This window comes from Macroventuria anomochaeta (genome assembly GCF_010093625.1).
Source record: "Macroventuria anomochaeta strain CBS 525.71 unplaced genomic scaffold BU25scaffold_2, whole genome shotgun sequence".
Classification (NCBI taxonomy): Eukaryota; Fungi; Ascomycota; class Dothideomycetes; order Pleosporales; family Didymellaceae; genus Macroventuria; species Macroventuria anomochaeta.
Window position 1 is genome coordinate 338,441 of NW_022985363.1, and position 16,120 is coordinate 354,560.

Sequence of the window (16,120 nt, forward strand, 5' to 3'; positions counted from 1 at the left end):
TTCTACCTCCACACGCTCGATACGCTCCCTGGTTGTTGTAAGCTACGGTACATCGAGTACAATGGTGAGTATACTGAGTCTCCATGGCTTAGGTGGGGCACGAATGCGTCTGTCAATTGGCAGCAGAGTCAATTGATGATGAGGATCATTCGATCTGATTGGGATCGCTATGTGGATAATCGACTGTTGTTTAAGAGCAAACGCAATCGAATCGGCGTTTGTACGACAGCATATGTGCGCCCCATCTCATGTAGGGAGTGTTGTTCGGAGGATGTCCTGGTGAGACCTGTGGATCGAGGGGGACGGCGGACGATTGGTGGTGGCGGTCTGATGCCATTGTGAAGAGGTATCCAGCTGCCTCTACTTAGAAGGCATTCCTCTTCCTGAGAAGTGAAGACGTAGTACCAAACGTGTGGGTCGACGACGCGCGGTATCGTTGGTGTGGTCGAGGCGATGTTTGCTCGAGGACCAGCCCCGTTGTTAGAGGCATTCTAGGCGGCTCTGTTATCCGTCATGCGTGCAGTGCAGCGAACGGTGTAAGAATGTTCTTCGTTCAGAGATAGTGGCATAGAAACGCAAAGAATATGCGAGGCTTGGTGCCCGGTGTAGGCAACACGGCAAATGCAGACTGTTGAAGGCTGAGGCTATGCAAGGCTGACAGCCCCAGGGTCGAAGGAAGCTTCAGCTCAGCCCCAGCAAACAACAGGGCTGCAGCCTCATAATGAGCAATTGCAGCACAATAGTGTGCAGTCGCAGTCAAGGGATAATGCTGCTGCAGATGGCAAGCGCTCTCGACAAACTTGACAAGCAGCTGCAGTTGCTGCACGCGCCGTGCCCCTCAGTGGAGCTGCTGTTGCTGGGGAAGAAACTGTTTGGTTTGGCGTTGCGGGCGGCGGGCGGTGAGACAGCGGCTAGCCTCAATTGGCTGCATTCGAAGATGTTCCATGCAATTCTGCCTGCCTGTCTAGAAGATTCTCAAGCTCCACCAAGGCCTATATGAGCACCAAACTCTGCCTCTTCGCCCTCATTTCTCCATTGAAGTGCTCTCAACACACCATCCACTCATAGACAATCTGTCTCAGCGCTTGCTCTTGCACATACACCACCGCAGAGCTTAATACACCCTCTACCCCGCCTAATCTGTACGTTTCTCTACACCGACGTTGCCAGCCTTGCAGCTGTGTGAGGCAACAGTCGCCGCTCAGGTCTAACGAGTCTTCCCTCTCAGTCAATACACACAAACCGCCACCATGTCTGGTGAAACCTTCGAGTTCCAGGCTGAGATCTCTCAGCTGCTCGGCCTCATCATCAACACCGTCTACTCGAACAAGGAGATCTTCCTGCGAGAACTCATCTCCAACGCCTCCGATGCCATCGACAAGATCAGATATGAGTCCCTGTCAGACCCCAGCAAGCTCGACAGCGGCAAGGACCTCCGCATCGACATCATCCCCAACAAGGAGAACAAGACCCTCACCATCCAGGACAGCGGTATTGGTATGACCAAGGCTGACCTCATCAACAACCTCGGTACCATTGCCCGCTCTGGTACCAAGCAGTTCATGGAGGCCCTCTCCGCCGGTGCCGATATCTCCATGATCGGTCAGTTCGGTGTCGGTTTCTACTCTGCATACCTCGTCGCCGACCGCGTCACCGTCGTCTCCAAGAACAACGATGACGAGCAGTACATCTGGGAGTCCAGCGCTGGTGGTACCTTCAAGATCACCGAGGACACCGAGGGCGAGCAGATCGGCCGCGGTACCAAGATCATCCTTCACCTGAAGGATGAGCAGCTCGATTACCTCAACGAGTCCAAGATCAAGGAGGTCGTCAAGAAGCACTCTGAGTTCATTTCCTACCCCATCTACCTCCACGTTCTCAAGGAGACCGAGAAGGAGGTCGAGGACGAGGACGCCACCGAGACCACCGAGGGTGACGACAACAAGCCCAAAGTCGAGGAGGTCGACGACGAGGAGGAGGAGGAGAAGAAGAAGAAGACCAAGAAGGTCAAGGAGTCCAAGATTGAGGAGGAGGAGCTCAACAAGACTAAGCCCATCTGGACACGCAATCCCGCCGACATCTCCCAGGAGGAGTACGGCTCTTTCTACAAGTCCCTCTCCAACGACTGGGAGGACCACCTCGCCGTCAAGCACTTCTCCGTTGAGGGTCAGCTTGAGTTCCGCGCCATCCTCTTCGTTCCCAAGCGCGCTCCCTTCGACCTGTTCGAGACCAAGAAGACCAAGAACAACATCAAGCTGTATGTCCGCCGTGTCTTCATCACTGACGATGCCACTGAGCTCATCCCCGAGTGGTTGAGCTTCGTCAAGGGTGTTGTCGACTCTGAGGACCTTCCCCTCAACCTGTCTCGTGAGACTCTCCAGCAGAACAAGATCATGAAGGTCATCCGCAAGAACATCGTCAAGAAGACTCTCGAGCTCTTCAACGAGATCGCCGAGGACCGCGAGCAGTTCGACAAGTTCTACACTGCCTTCGGCAAGAACATCAAGCTCGGTATCCACGAGGACTCCCAGAACCGCCAGCAGCTTGCTAAGCTCCTGCGATTCAACTCTACCAAGTCTGGCGAGGAGCTCACTTCCCTCACTGACTACATCACCCGCATGCCCGAGCACCAGAAGCAGATGTACTACATCACTGGCGAGTCCCTCAAGGCTGTCCAGAAGTCTCCTTTCCTCGACACTCTCAAGGACAAGGGCTTCGAGGTTCTCTTCCTTGTTGACCCCATTGACGAGTACGCCATGACTCAGCTCAAGGAGTTCGACGGCAAGAAGCTTGTCGACATCACCAAGGACTTCGAGCTCGAGGAGACTGACGAGGAGAAGGCCGAGCGCGAGAAGGAGGAGAAGGAGTACGAGAGCCTCGCCAAGAGCCTCAAGAACGTTCTCGGCGACAAGGTCGAGAAGGTCGTTGTCTCTCACAAGCTCATCGGCTCCCCTTGCGCCATCCGTACCGGCCAGTTCGGTTGGTCTGCCAACATGGAGCGTATCATGAAGGCTCAGGCTCTCCGTGACACCTCCATGAGCTCCTACATGTCCTCCAAGAAGACCTTCGAGATCTCGCCCAAGTCTCCCATCATCAAGGAGCTCAAGCGCAAGGTCGAGTCTGACGGTGAGGAGGACCGCACCGTCAAGTCCATCACCATGCTCCTCTTCGAGACCTCGCTCCTTGTCTCTGGCTTCACCATTGACGAGCCCGTTCAGTACGCTGAGCGCATCCACAAGCTCGTCTCCCTTGGCCTTAACGTCGACGAGGAGGTCGAGACCGAGCAGGAGACCAAAGATGCCGAGGAGGCACCTGCTGCTGCTGGCGAGAGCGCTATGGAGGAGGTTGACTAAGCGCATCGCCATCTTTCTTCGTTTCGAAAAGTTTGGTCGGCGCTTTGATATCCCTTTCATGTGTTACGGCTTTTCTTCCTCTTTTCTTACCTCACTTGCATGACGATTAGTTCCATCTATGTCGGCGTCTTAGAGTGGTGGTGTCACGCTTCACGAGTAAATGGATATCCCGAAATGTACTCTAGGTAGATTTACCCTGGGTAACTCTGAGCATACCTCAGTAGCTGATTCATGAATGATGAAAACTTCAAAAACACCTCCGTTCCCTCTGCCTTTACTTCTACTTCTTCAGTTATTGCTTCCGTCGTCTCGCTGCTGATCGTGTGCTAAGCTTGTATTCCCGAAGTCACATCCCGACCCCGCGATGCCGCTATCGTGCAACGTCATTCTCAGTTTTTTCCGTCGGAAGGCCGTTCAAACCCCACTGTAGCTTCCTGAAAGAGTATCGGCTGACATATGTTCAGTGTGTTTCATCTTGCGCGATAAACTTTTCCGTAGGACCTACAATACTGCAACGAGTGATAAGCAGGTACCACACTATAAGTAATCAGTGATTCCACAGAGCATATTCTACGCACCCGAAGCAATTCGACTACCGACAGAATGCCTTCAATCAGCGAGATCATCAATGCTCATAAGCCGGACCTTAACGCGTACGAAGAGCTATGTGAGTACTAACACACAGCCAGGTGGTTTCGGCGTAAGAGTTGAGGTGTTTGTACGCCAATCTCAGTACATACTTCTCCTTCAGACAAACAACTTGTTTCCATTCATCTAAGTCATATCCCCACGCAGCAATCGACCTCAAACTCACAAGCCTCCAACTAACCAGAACAGACAAATGGTTCCACACGCACCCCGAGCTCTCCTTCTGCGAGCGCGAAACCGCCGCAGCCATCGCCTCACACCTTTCATCCCTCAACGCCTTCGAGATCCACTCCCACATCGGTGGCCACGGACTCGCAGCCGTGCTCAAGAACGGCGAAGGCAAGACACTCTTACTCCGCGCTGACATCGACGCACTGCCCGTGCAAGAGCAGACTGGCCTGGAGTATGCGAGCACGAAACGCATGAAGGATGTTGAGGGGGCCGAGAAGCCGGTTATGCATGCTTGTGGGCAGTAAGTACCCTTTCGTTTTGGATGGATTTGATTTGAAGTGGGAGAGAGATGCTGATTGAGGTGTAGCGATATGCACATCACCGCGCTCCTAGCAGCCGCAGAGACGCTGGTGAAAGCACGGGATTCATGGAGCGGGACACTGATCCTGGTCTTCCAGCCCGCTGAAGAGAAAGGCAAAGGCGCGCAGGCCATGGTAGACGACGGCCTGTACAGCAAAGTACCTACGCCAGACGTCGTAATCGGCGCACACGTTATGCCTGAGAAAGCCGGTGTGGTCGGGACAAAGCACGGCTTGATCGCGAGTTCAGCGGATTCGTACCTGTTCGTCCCCTCTTCACCCAAAATTGATTCAGTGAAGAAGACTAACAGGGTATAGACTGAAGATCAAAGGCCGCCAAACCCACGCCTCAACCCCTCACCGGGGCAACGACCCCATCGTGCAAGCCGCCTCGACCATCCTTCGCCTGCAAACCATCGTCGCGCGAGAAGTCGACCCGCTGGACTTCGCCGTCGTAACCTGTGCCGCGATCCACGCCGGCGACGCCGAGAATGTCTGAACCCCCTTTCCCGCCTCAAACTCCCACTGACAACCTCAGATCATCCCCGAGCACGCCGAGCTAAAGTTGGACATCCGCGCCGCGAACCCCTCAACACGCTCCCGCGTCCTCGCATCCGTAAAGACAATCGTCGAAGCCGAAGCCCTAGCTTCCAGCAACCCAAACATCCCCGAACTGCAAGAAATCCGCAACTTCCCCCTCCTCTTCAATGACGCGACCGTAACATCCACGCTCGAGTCCAGCTTCTCTTCCCACTTCAAGGATAGCAAGTATGCGACGTACACGCCCGACATCGCGCGGCTGCAGGGGAGTGAGGATTTCGGGATCCTAGCCACGGCAGTTGGGAAGCCGAGTTGTTTCTTCTTGTATGGTGGAACGGATCCGGGGCTGTATGAGAAGTTAGAGAAGGCGGGAAAGATGAGTGAGGTTCCTGGCAATCACAGTCCGTTTTTTGCACCGGTTGTGCAACCGACGCTGAGTGTAGGGTTTGAAGGGTATGCTGTTTCTGCGTTGACGTTCTTGGGGAAGGTTTGAGGACATGGGGTGTAGGAGGAAGGAAGGTGCTTCAGGTATATTTTCAAAGATGAGTGGCAAATGCGCTCTTGCTTTGGAATATTGCGATTGAATATCTGTTACTGGTACATTGGGGAATCGAAACGCACTGTGCTGGTTTGCGCGAACGCTGTGACGTCGTAAACAGGAATACAGTTCCATAACAAATGTTAGTCAGAAACTCCGAAGCGCCTACATGGTACCGATTTTCACCTAGGGCCATTCCAGACACCGCGCTGTGATGGACTGATGATCGAGAGCCGCTACAAGGACGCGATAGCCTCAAGCAGCACATCGAGAGTGCGGTCACCGACACCCTCAAGACCTTCACGAAGCGCCCATGCCACATCGCTCTGCACGCCCAGAGGGACGTACACACCGCCCTCCTCTTTCTTGACTTCCATACGTTCACCGAGTCTAGAAGTGTGCTCCCACTCTCGAGCAGCCTTTTCAGCGTTCTCGATGACCTTGTTCGGGATGCCGCACATAGCTGCGCAGTGCATACCAAAGCTACCTTCGGCAACACCCTCTTCGAGCTTGTACAGGAAGGTAATAGATTTGGAGTCGCCATCCACGTGAATGCGCATGCGCTTGTTGACAACTTCAGGATGCGTCTCGAACTCCTTGGCCAGAGAGCGGTAGTGCGTAGCGAAGAAGCCCACACAGCCAACGCGCGTGCTGATGTCGTGGAGAACGGCCTGGGCAACTGCCACGCCATCGTAAGAAGACGTGCCGCGACCAAGCTCATCAAGAATGACAAGAGAGCGTGGTGTTGCCTCGGAGAGAATCTTCTGCGTCTCAGACAGCTCAACGAAGAAAGTTGATTGAGCTGCGAAGATGTTGTCATTGGCTCCAAGACGTGACATAATGCGATCGACGGGCGTGAGTTTCGCGGACGTGCAAGGCAAGTAGCAACCAACCTGGGCAAGAATGACCGCTATGCACGTCATTCTCAGGATGGTCGATTTACCTGCAGCGTTGGCACCAGTCAGCAGACTGATGTTTGGTGAGTCTCCACCTAATCTGATGTCGTTGGGGATAAAGTCGTCGACAGTGTTGAGCATGCATGGGTGACGAAGCTCCTCGAACTCCACGACTGAACGCTTATCCTCTGTGAACACTGGTCGGCAACTGGGCTCACCAAGTGAGGCGGACGCTTTAGCTAGACTGATCAGGCAATCAAGCTGCGCGATGATCTTGACAGCTGCAAGCCAGGTTGCGTAGTCCTCATCGAATTTCGCATAGAAGCGAGTGGCAACCTCTTTGGTGATCTGACTGTGCGTTTCTGTAGCCTCCTGCAAAGCTCGAACGAGCTTTCGCAGCTCTGGTGAGTAATATCGTGTGACCTTTGCAGTTGCCGACATCTGATCCCAGGTGTTGGGCACCTTGGTCTTCTTCGGTACTTCGAGTTGGTAGATTTCTTTTCCATTGTCGCGGTAGCAAATGGAGTTGTTGCCGAGATCTTTACGGACCTTCTTCAACAAAGTCTCAAGATCAGCAAGGCATTCGTCGATGGCCTTCTGGCTCTCGTCATAGTCTTCCTCCACGCCAGGAGCTGGTACAAGGATACCCTCCGACTTGGCAAGATCGCGATCAAATGCTGTCTTCCACTGTTCTAGCGCGCCAGCAAGGTCTGGCATTGAGGCAATCAGCTGCCCAATGACACCTTCGCCATCGCCAAATTGCTTTAGCAGACTAACAGTGTACTCAATCTGCTCAAAGCCCTCGAGGACTTTGAGGAAGTCTTGAGCTTTGCAGCGACCAGCATGGACACGCGAGATGAGTCGCTCAAGATCAGGCAACTTGCTAAGCGAGGAACTAAAACTGTCCATGATGGTGGAGTCGGCGTTGAGAGCATCGACAGCATCGAGACGAGCGTTGATCTTCTGTGCGTCTGCGAGAGGGTGGCACACCCACTGCCTCAGTAGCCGCTTGCCGAACGGTGTGATACATCGGTTCAGCATAGTGAACAGTGTGCCTTCACCAGAACCATTGAAGTTGTTGGCGAAGATCTCAAGGTTGATCAAGCTCTGACCATCAAGCACTAAGCTTGTGGCCTTCCGGATAGGATCGTACCATTGGAAGTTGCCTAGTGTAACGAGATCACGTTCGATCTTCAGAGTACGCAAGTACTGCAAAAGGGCACCGAAAGCTGACATGACTAGCTCTTGCTCTCGTGCTTCACGGAGCACCGGCGGCCAAGCTTCGATGTTGTCTTCTGTTAGGGACTCGAAGTAGTTGTTGACCTCGATCTCACGCACTGTTATATCCGCAGGCCAGAACTCCTTTGTAGGCTTCAGTGAGTTCCAGAGGGTTGTTGGCGGGGTGTTGTTCTTGAGGATTCGTAGGGCCTTTGCGGAGATACAAGATTTCTCGATGAGGAGTTCACCCGGCCGCATTTGAGCAATGAGTGTCTCGAACTTGGTCATGTCGGCGTCGTCGGTGAACTCGCACAGCTGGAACTGAGCGGTAGCAGTATCGACGAAGGCAACACCAAACGCAGGAAGATTATCGCGGTCGATCTCCTTGACAGCCATACAGTAGGTTGACATCTCATTTTGGAGCATGCCAGTATCCACGAGGGTACCAGATGTGAGGACAGAAGCCAGCTCACGCCGAATGACTTTGTCCGCTTTCTTGGGAGCACTCTTCTTGTCGCCACCGCGCTCGCGCATCTCCTTTGCCAGTGCTGACTCCATCTGATCCACGCGCGCAACTTTGTAGCCTTTCGCTACGAATTGACTGGCCCACATATCCAATGAGGCTTCGGGCACACCGACCATCCGCATGTTGACTCGGTCTGTCAGCTTGAGATCAAAGAGCTGGTGGCCCACAGACGCATCCTTCTCGTAGAGCTCGTAGAATTTGCCCTTCTTGAAGAACACAATCGAATCCCAGAACTTGCATTTGATCTCCCAGTATTGTTTCTCGAATGGAGAGAAGTTGTTCCAGGCGCCGGGTGGGATGTACAATGTGCGTGGGTCGTAGTCAGGGTGGTCCGGTAGATTTCGGTCAGCATCCTGCATGTTCGCCAGCCATGGGTATCGCTTCTCTGGCTCAGATGCAGATGGTCTCTCCTTGAGCTTGGGCTTCTTCTTCGTGTCTTGAGTCGCTGGTCGAGGTTTTGGTTGCATAGGGTTCTCGGGGTCGTAAACCCATTGCTGTGCAGTCGAGGTGCCAGTCATGGCAGTACCGACTTCATCTTCTTCCTCCTTATAGACTTGAACTTGTGGTGGAGAGGACGCAGGTGTGGCTTTCGTGCTAGGCTTCGAGGACATCGGTCGCTTGCGTTTCTTCGAGACAATATCCTCTTCAGAGTCATCTGGTGCGATGAAGTCGTCCATGTCTGTTGTCAAAGTCAGCACAGTTTTCTCTACAATGTACGAAAGTGGAGCTCTCGTCCGTACCATCTTCGATCATAGCCTGCTGTGTGGCAGCGTCCAGGCCAAACTCATCATCTGAGTCGTCGTCAACGCTCACCCTTTGCCGCTTTGTAGCCCTTGCTCTCGAGTTATTCGCAATTGGTCCGAGTACATCGTCCTCCTCGTCATCAGACTCGGCATAGTTGACTGCCTTTCTGCCCTATGCATAGTCAGCTTTTTGGCGTATTGGAGTATGTACTGTTTGCATACCTTGCGTGACGGGCTGCTGAGGACAACACCTGCAATCTCTGACGCAACACGGTCAGTTTCTGTACCTGGTGTAGAGACGCGTGAAGGCAGACCATTCTCCTTGTTTCTTCCTGCTATTGGAGTATCTTCCTCGTTCTGCCGTACTGGACTCGAGGGTTCAGGTGCATCGCTGCTGGGAACTGGTGTGAGGGCTGGAGGCGGGCGAGAGAATGACTTCTTGGACAATGTGGATGTGGGTGTTTGTTTTGCTGGTGTAGGTTGAGACGGAGCGGGACTTGGTGAGTTGGTTGACTTCTTTTGGAAGAAGCCGAGGATGGACTTCTGGTTCTTCGCCGACTGTGAGCCTGACGGTGGCTGTTTCTTCTGTGAGGGGCGAGGCGTCGACATCTCGTTTCCTTCGACTCCACGGACCATGCTTGCAGCCTCAAAGAAGTTGAACTGTAAGTAAGTGAGGTGCGGCGAATGGTTGAGAGGTCAGATATGTCAAGTCGCGCTTTCCAACGTTTCCGGGATAGGCGCGACGCGTTCGCGCGTCGATGTGGGGCCCTCCACTTTAACGTTCAGCCACATGTGCGAATTCACTTCTAGAATCTAATGTGATTGTCTGTTGTACATGGGGGTCTGGTCAACTTTTGTATTGTCTTGAACTCAATCATCCCCTCCTCATTCATTCTTCGACTTGTACACCTTCACGCCGAGCAGCTTATCAACAGCCCAGCTATGGCCCCCTGCCCAAATCGGCCCTCCTCTCCACAGCGGCAGAATCTCATCTGAGTTCCGTCTTCGCTCTGCGATTGCCGTTTCCCACTCTCCTTGTTGGAAGCGCTCGACATCGTCTCTGCTAACAGTGTGTGTACGTGTGTTTGCAGCCATACTCCAGAAGCCAACGATATGACCTTGATCAATCTTGTGCTTCAAGAAACCTGGATTGCGCTCTTGATCAAGCAGTCGTAGAAGCTCAGAGCACGTGAACTCTTTCTTGCCCCTGGGCAGCGTGACATTGCTTAGCTGGCTGCGATGTGATGACTGAGGAATGTCGGTGATGTTGATGCCCGTCAGGCTGAACGGTGTATACAGCAGCTTGAGACCCAGACTGAGAAACACTGAGATCGGGAAGTCGAGGCCAAGTGCGCATGCACCTTCTACTGCAGATACGAAGGTGAGCCTTGGTGGATTTGTGGGCGTCGAGAAGAACTGTAAATGTCGCTGAAACGCTGTGTAGCTTTGTCGAGACATGATGTATGGTCTGAATGTTGTTTGGACAGTTTCGAGGAGCAACAGTCAAGTATGGCCTTTAAGGTTGACTACCTGTTCAGACCGTTCAGATCTACGGAAGATGAGTCCTGACGTCATCATCACAACGATGTATTCTGGCCGTTCGCAACCACAAGTCAGGGGCGTCGAGTAGACTGAGAGCCTGCGCAATATCGAAACAACCTTCACAACTTCTGTTAAAGGTCGTTTTTGTTACTTCAATTGAAGAATTGTTGAATAACTCCATATCAGACCCAATACGTAGGTGAAGCATTGGTTCGATGGCTTTACCTGTGGATGCTCCAATGGATTTGCAGTCTAAACCGAGACGACGCATGATAGATCGTGTGAGTAAATACAACGGTGACTACAGCATCTGGGTGGGCGACAGCTCAGATAACTTACACCTGAGGTGTAATACAGCGAGCAAGGCCTGCGCTGAGGACCAAGCAAGTCCTGTTTGACATTCCAACAGGTCATCTGCTCCTCAACCCGTTCGAGTGAGGTAGCACTGTCTATGCTTTTATTCCTATTGCTCAACTCACAACAATGCACTTTTTCTTACAGTTGACTGTCTCATCTGCATTCATTCCTTTGTTTCATCGTCCCTAAGCTCTCCTTTCGTCGTTATGAGATGACAAGAACGAAGAAGAGGTGCACAAAATGTGCTTCGCTGCACACAAGGTATCCAAATAATGCGATTGACAATAGGCAATGAGCGGAGTACAATAGGATTATGTTTCGTGTAACGTCGGATGGTTCGATGCAACTGGGGCCGCGGACATTGGAGCATGAGGGAAAGACAATGAGTGGCAGAAGCACCCAACTGTACGACGATCTTGTTACTATAGCAGAGAATAAGATGCAAGGTACGCGGTCCTTGATGGCTGGACATGGTAAAGCCTATGCATTCCGAGCCTCTTTGAGCGCTCGGCCACTCCCTGGGACCCACTAACATAACCAGGCGAGATGAAGTGCATGCCATTATCCAAACAACACCGAACTGCGAGGGCAAAGTCAAGGTTGTATAAAGATTTCCGGTCGGACTCCTCGTCTCAAGCATCACACAGGCACTCTCATAACTCGTTTCAGATGGGATTTTGGTCATTATCTCTTCAATTTCGGCTCTTGATTCGATGTTTCGGCATCTAAGCAAGCAACTTTACTAACCAGCAGCTCTAACTACTAACCACAGGCTACTAATCAGCAGCTATACTGACAAGCAGCTTTCTTTTTCTTTGGCAGAGTACAGAGCATTAAGTACAGAGCATTGATGTACACTGCCTTGGATCAGCTTGCTGATAAAGCAAATAGGAACCACCAGTCAGCTCAACTCCAGTTGTCCCTCTTGTGTCGACCCCAGTCGTTCCTCCAGCGTCCTCGACTCCCGTCGTTCCCCAATTCCATCGACTGCGATCGCCGCTCCTCCGGTCTCCTCCACTCCAGCACCTGGAGCGCCATCCACCAACGTGACCGGCGGAACCTACCTCGGATGCGTTGTCGACACCGACACCAGCACAACGCTGGCCGGACGTCTCCTCGACGGTTCTGCGTTCTCTTGCCAGACCGCTCTGACCACCCAAGAGACTTGCCGCGACCTCTGCACGATCTCTAGCACCACCGCTCTCAACGCCCCGTACAAGTACTCCGCTATCGAGTTCGATCGTGACTGTTGCTGCGGCAACAACTTCCGTTACACGCCTATCCAGTCTCCTGCCATAGACTGCGATGTCACCTGTCCCACGATTACCGGTGCCCAATGGTGTGGTGGCACCAACCGCATGAGTCTGTTCCGCAACCTCGCGGTCTCTGATACTGTGAGCCTAACCTCTCTCAATTTTTTGGCTCGAATGCTCTATGCTCTGCAAAAGACAAAGAATACTGTCCCCTACCCCTTATGATCGGGTAAGTACGGTATGTCTGCGCTGCGGCCCGGACCTCACAATACTATTGGTATGCCCGTGACTGGCAGACTTCATAACACTGCGATTCAACCACCGTCACGACAACGGACTCTTACGACCCACAACTACCACTTTCGTCATCATACACATGCCACAACACGACGACCGCTCCATTGTAGCTCGTCCGCCATCGGGACTGCTCGCCGTCGACCACAATCGGTGAGTCTCACCTTCTGCCCCCTTCTTATGCACTGCTGACATGTCTTGATAGCCTGCACAACCAGGGTCTACGAATCGTTGATCTGTCTGTCCACGAGCTATCCTCCGCTCACTAACTTCATGACGATGCGCAGCGCTACGTCGCATAGTTACGGTAACGAGCATGACTAACTTGTCCCGCAGCCTCTGGTCCCGTCCACTCCAGTTGTCTCTGTTCCTGTCGAGTCGACTCCTGGTGCATCATTGCCAGTCGATATTCCAGAGTCCGCTCCTGGCATATCCGTTCCAGTCTCCGTCCCCATCGAGCCAACTCCTGGAGCATCGCTACCCGTCGGCATTCCTGAGTCTACTCCTGGTGTATCAGTCCCAGTCTCTGTTCCCTCCGAGTCTACTCCTGGTGTATCAGTCCCAATAACTGCTCCTGAGGTGTCCTCCACTCCTGAGGTCTCATCAACTCCTGTGATCTCTGAGCCTGTCGAGTCTGGCCCTGGTGCATCTGCCGGCCCGATCCAGTCTACTCCTGACGTCCCTGTCCTTACTCCCACGCCTGCACCCAGCGACTCAGGCATTATCAACCCCATCCCCAACCCACCTGAGTTCAGACCCGATGTGATCCCACCCAGCACACCAGGTGTGCCCACATCATCCCCTCGCCCACTGCCTCGACCCAACTACCCCATCCACCCACCCTCCGAGGTCGGCGATGGCGTCGACGCACTGTACTTCTACAACGGACCGTACGCACCCCGCCCTTACCCACCAAACGGGGGTAGCAGGCCCACGCGTCCTCGTCTCCAGCCCAACCCCAACAACGGCGGTAACAATGGTCACCCGGTTGGCGGATACCCTGTCAATGGTGGCTACCAGCCCCGTCCCCGCCCGACCAAGACACAGCCGACTGCTACGCGCAGGCCGTGGAAGCCTCGGCCTACAGTCAGACCTTGGGAGGGTGGAGATGGGTACCACGCGAACCCCGTCGCTGCTCGCGCTGAGCGCCGATGGTTTGGTCTGTGGTGAACCATCTTCTTTTCACGAGGAGGATTGTAATGGGTAGGATGGAGGGGGGGGGGGGAGAAGATTGTATGAATATTGTTAGCAGGGTTGGGAGGATTCCTCAGCAGGCGATCGATTTGTTGGCCGTGTTCGCACTCATTTGACGGATCTGTATGGCTTTTGTTTGCATAGTGCTTAGTTTTCGATTCTGAGACTGGACCAAGTAGCGGTCTGGTCTGGTAGTCAGCAATAATGCATTCGTTTTAGTGCTCAGCTTTTTTTTTGGTGTAGAACTGTCACTTCTACCCATGCTCCGTGTCTCTATCCCTTCAGCCTTCACTTTATCTTTTGACGTTGGTTGCTTTGTGATATTGACTTGGACTTGCACGGGACTGTACTAAGATGTTCTGTTCGAGAGGACCGGCTCTTGTCTGCCGTTCGCTGTTGAGACGATGACTTTAGGACTGACATGAAACAAGATAACGTTGGGGTAGTATACGCTTATGCTCCGACCGCTCCCGGTTTCTGTATTCCAATTCAGGCCGTCTCGAATGGAATCTATGGATATCACGAAGTATGTAACAAGAAGAAGAATCACGGACGATACGGAGGCAGCTCCTATGCTTTCTCCTTCTCCTTCTCCTTCTTGTCGTGGTGGTGCTTGTGTTTTTCCTTCTTGTCGTGCTTGCTCTCTTTCTTTGCGGCGGCTTCGGCCATCAGCTGTTCGAAGGCCATGAAATCGCCTTCTTCTTCGGGGTCACGCTCGGCCTGAATTTCTGTCAGGGATCTGGCTATAGATGATTTGGGACAGGAGTGGGTTTACCTTCTGGCACATCTCACCGATGATTACAAGAGCATGCGCCCTCTCTACGCGCTTCTCCAGCTTGACCTTCTTATCGTTAAGCACCTGATCGCAGACATCTCTCAGCACGCTTTGGATCTCGAACTTGCTTCCCCTCCAAGCGGCCGCCAGGATCTTGCCCGTGACCTTCTTCTCGTACTCAGCCTTCTTCTCGTCTGTCCAGCCCTCGCCGCCCTGCTCTTCCAGCTTCGCCATCTCCTCCATGGTGAGCTGTGCGTCGATCGCGGCGCTCATGGTGTTCCATGTGTCTTTGACCAGTGTGCCCTTGTCCTTGATGCGGCTAAAGAAGCCGGAGATGCCGAGGAATTTCTGCGATTTCAGGAACGAGGAGGCTTTCATGAGGTATGTTGCGCCGATGGCGTGCAGGATCTCCAGACCGAAGGATTCCATCTTTAGGTTCTCGATCTCGAGGGCGATCTTGTCCTTGAAGGCTTTGGTGACGTCTGTGGCCTTGTCGGTCTCAGTCCATAGCGAGATGCGCTCGGTGAGCTTCTTGGACAGGTTGGAGACGCGCTCGTCGCGGATCTTCTTACGCTCCAGCTCGTATGCTGCGAGCTCCTCGCGCTGCTCTTTTGTGAGACCGCCCTTCTTGTTCTTCTCCTTGTTCCTTAGTTCCTTCTCGGCGTCGGTCATGTTTGCTGCTTCCATGCGTGCGTCCTCCTCGGTCTTGTCCATGATGGCAGGCCGGATTGGGATACCGCGTTGCCTGGGTGTGCTTGTGCCGGACGAGGTACCTGCAGCAGCGGCAGGTGGGACGGTCGAAGGGGTATCAGCGGCGGGTTCGGCGTACGCAGGCGGTGGTGCAGCGTATGCTGGCGGCGCATCACCACCGTGTTGGGCTGCAGCACGCTCTGCTGCGGCTTCGGCCTCCTTTGCTTTGGCGCCAGCAGTGGGCTCGGTCGCATCCGTCGCGGTCGCGGTCGCGGTCGCGGTCGCGGTCGACGCGCCAGCTGCAGGCGTTGTGCCAGCCGTTTGGCCGGCGGCGGTAGAGGCAGAGCCGCCAGCGGCAGCTTCTGCTCGTGCAGCTTCGGCCTCGGCGGCTTCCTGCTCCTCCATCTCGCGCATGGAGATCTCCATGGTCTTGGTGAGGTCCTTCATGAGCGAGATCTCGCCGATCCTATGCCTGTTAGTCTCCCTGCCCTAGACCAGCAACTCTCCAGGAGCCTCATACCAGTCCACAAAGGCCTCTCCACCGAAGATCATGGTGAAGAACTCAGACGGATCCTCTGCCGGAGGGTTAGCGCACTGCAGCCACTACATCTTTCCCTTGGTGCCCTACCGAATCCGCTCTGTGGTACAGCCCCCTCCTTGCCATACTTGTCGTAGTTCGCGCGCAGTTGGTCATCGCTGAGCACCTGATATGCTTCTCCAATCTGTCATCATATGAGCCCCGCCATCCTCGCAATATCGCAAACGCAGCCGAACGGCGCCTTGGTGAGCGGTCGACGTACCTCCTGGAACTTTGCGTGTGCGGTCTCATCGCCAGGGTTCTTGTCTACGCGGCGTCAGATATGCTCGTTGCGGTTGCTATGCAAAGCTTCGCGTGGTTACCGGGGTGCAGCTTGATCGCAAGTTTGCGGTAGGCCTTCTTGATTTCCAGTTCGGTCGCTGTGGGCGGCACGCCCAGGGCGTCGTAGTATGCGGTCTCTAGCACCATTTTGCAAAACAACAGCT

At 53.8% G+C, this 16,120-nt stretch overlaps 7 protein-coding genes across 7 annotated transcripts; 2 read left to right on the top strand and 5 right to left on the bottom strand.

Moving 5' to 3' along the window:
- Positions 1 to 997: 997 nt before the first annotated feature.
- BU25DRAFT_78776 (heat shock protein 90) lies at positions 998 to 3,676 on the top strand. The gene has a single exon (XM_033712115.1). It carries the CDS (start codon positions 1,251 to 1,253, stop codon positions 3,351 to 3,353), a length of 2,103 nt encoding a protein of 700 aa, XP_033566808.1. The 5' UTR covers positions 998 to 1,250; the 3' UTR covers positions 3,354 to 3,676.
- A 261-nt stretch (positions 3,677 to 3,937) lies between these two features.
- Positions 3,938 to 5,760, top strand: BU25DRAFT_405942 (metal-dependent amidase/aminoacylase/carboxypeptidase). Its single transcript, XM_033705164.1, has 5 exons — positions 3,938 to 4,020; positions 4,191 to 4,473; positions 4,540 to 4,794; positions 4,850 to 5,024; positions 5,070 to 5,760. The coding sequence occupies exons 1-5, from the start codon at positions 3,957 to 3,959 to the stop codon at positions 5,562 to 5,564; spliced, it is 1,272 nt and encodes a 423-aa protein (XP_033566809.1). The 5' UTR covers positions 3,938 to 3,956; the 3' UTR covers positions 5,565 to 5,760.
- Positions 5,742 to 9,652, bottom strand: BU25DRAFT_357199 (DNA mismatch repair protein Msh6). Its single transcript, XM_033703566.1, has 4 exons — positions 9,307 to 9,652; positions 9,215 to 9,252; positions 8,990 to 9,164; positions 5,742 to 8,928 (listed from the first exon to the last, which is right to left on the bottom strand). Exons 1-4 carry the CDS (start codon positions 9,626 to 9,628, stop codon positions 5,846 to 5,848), a joined length of 3,618 nt encoding a protein of 1,205 aa, XP_033566810.1. The 5' UTR covers positions 9,629 to 9,652; the 3' UTR covers positions 5,742 to 5,845.
- Positions 9,653 to 9,838: 186 nt separating this feature from the next.
- Positions 9,839 to 10,594, bottom strand: BU25DRAFT_382225 (uncharacterized protein). The gene has a single exon (XM_033704234.1). The coding sequence runs from the start codon at positions 10,448 to 10,450 to the stop codon at positions 9,878 to 9,880; it is 573 nt and encodes a 190-aa protein (XP_033566811.1). The 5' UTR covers positions 10,451 to 10,594; the 3' UTR covers positions 9,839 to 9,877.
- A 2,100-nt stretch (positions 10,595 to 12,694) lies between these two features.
- BU25DRAFT_78863 (uncharacterized protein) lies at positions 12,695 to 13,438 on the bottom strand. Its single transcript, XM_033712116.1, has one exon. The coding sequence runs from the start codon at positions 13,170 to 13,172 to the stop codon at positions 12,759 to 12,761; it is 414 nt and encodes a 137-aa protein (XP_033566812.1). The 5' UTR covers positions 13,173 to 13,438; the 3' UTR covers positions 12,695 to 12,758.
- A 349-nt stretch (positions 13,439 to 13,787) lies between these two features.
- BU25DRAFT_405945 (uncharacterized protein) lies at positions 13,788 to 15,673 on the bottom strand. Its single transcript, XM_033705165.1, has 2 exons — positions 14,408 to 15,673; positions 13,788 to 14,352 (listed from the first exon to the last, which is right to left on the bottom strand). Exons 1-2 carry the CDS (start codon positions 15,542 to 15,544, stop codon positions 14,203 to 14,205), a joined length of 1,287 nt encoding a protein of 428 aa, XP_033566813.1. The 5' UTR covers positions 15,545 to 15,673; the 3' UTR covers positions 13,788 to 14,202.
- A 50-nt stretch (positions 15,674 to 15,723) lies between these two features.
- On the bottom strand, positions 15,724 to 16,103 carry BU25DRAFT_318320 (DnaJ-domain-containing protein; the record flags this gene model as incomplete). The annotated part of the gene is made up of 3 exons (XM_033702226.1): positions 15,724 to 15,819; positions 15,898 to 15,941; positions 15,998 to 16,103. Coding segments are annotated over 3 exons (246 nt in total), but the record flags the coding sequence as incomplete, so codon positions are not given.
- Positions 16,104 to 16,120: the final 17 nt, after the last annotated feature.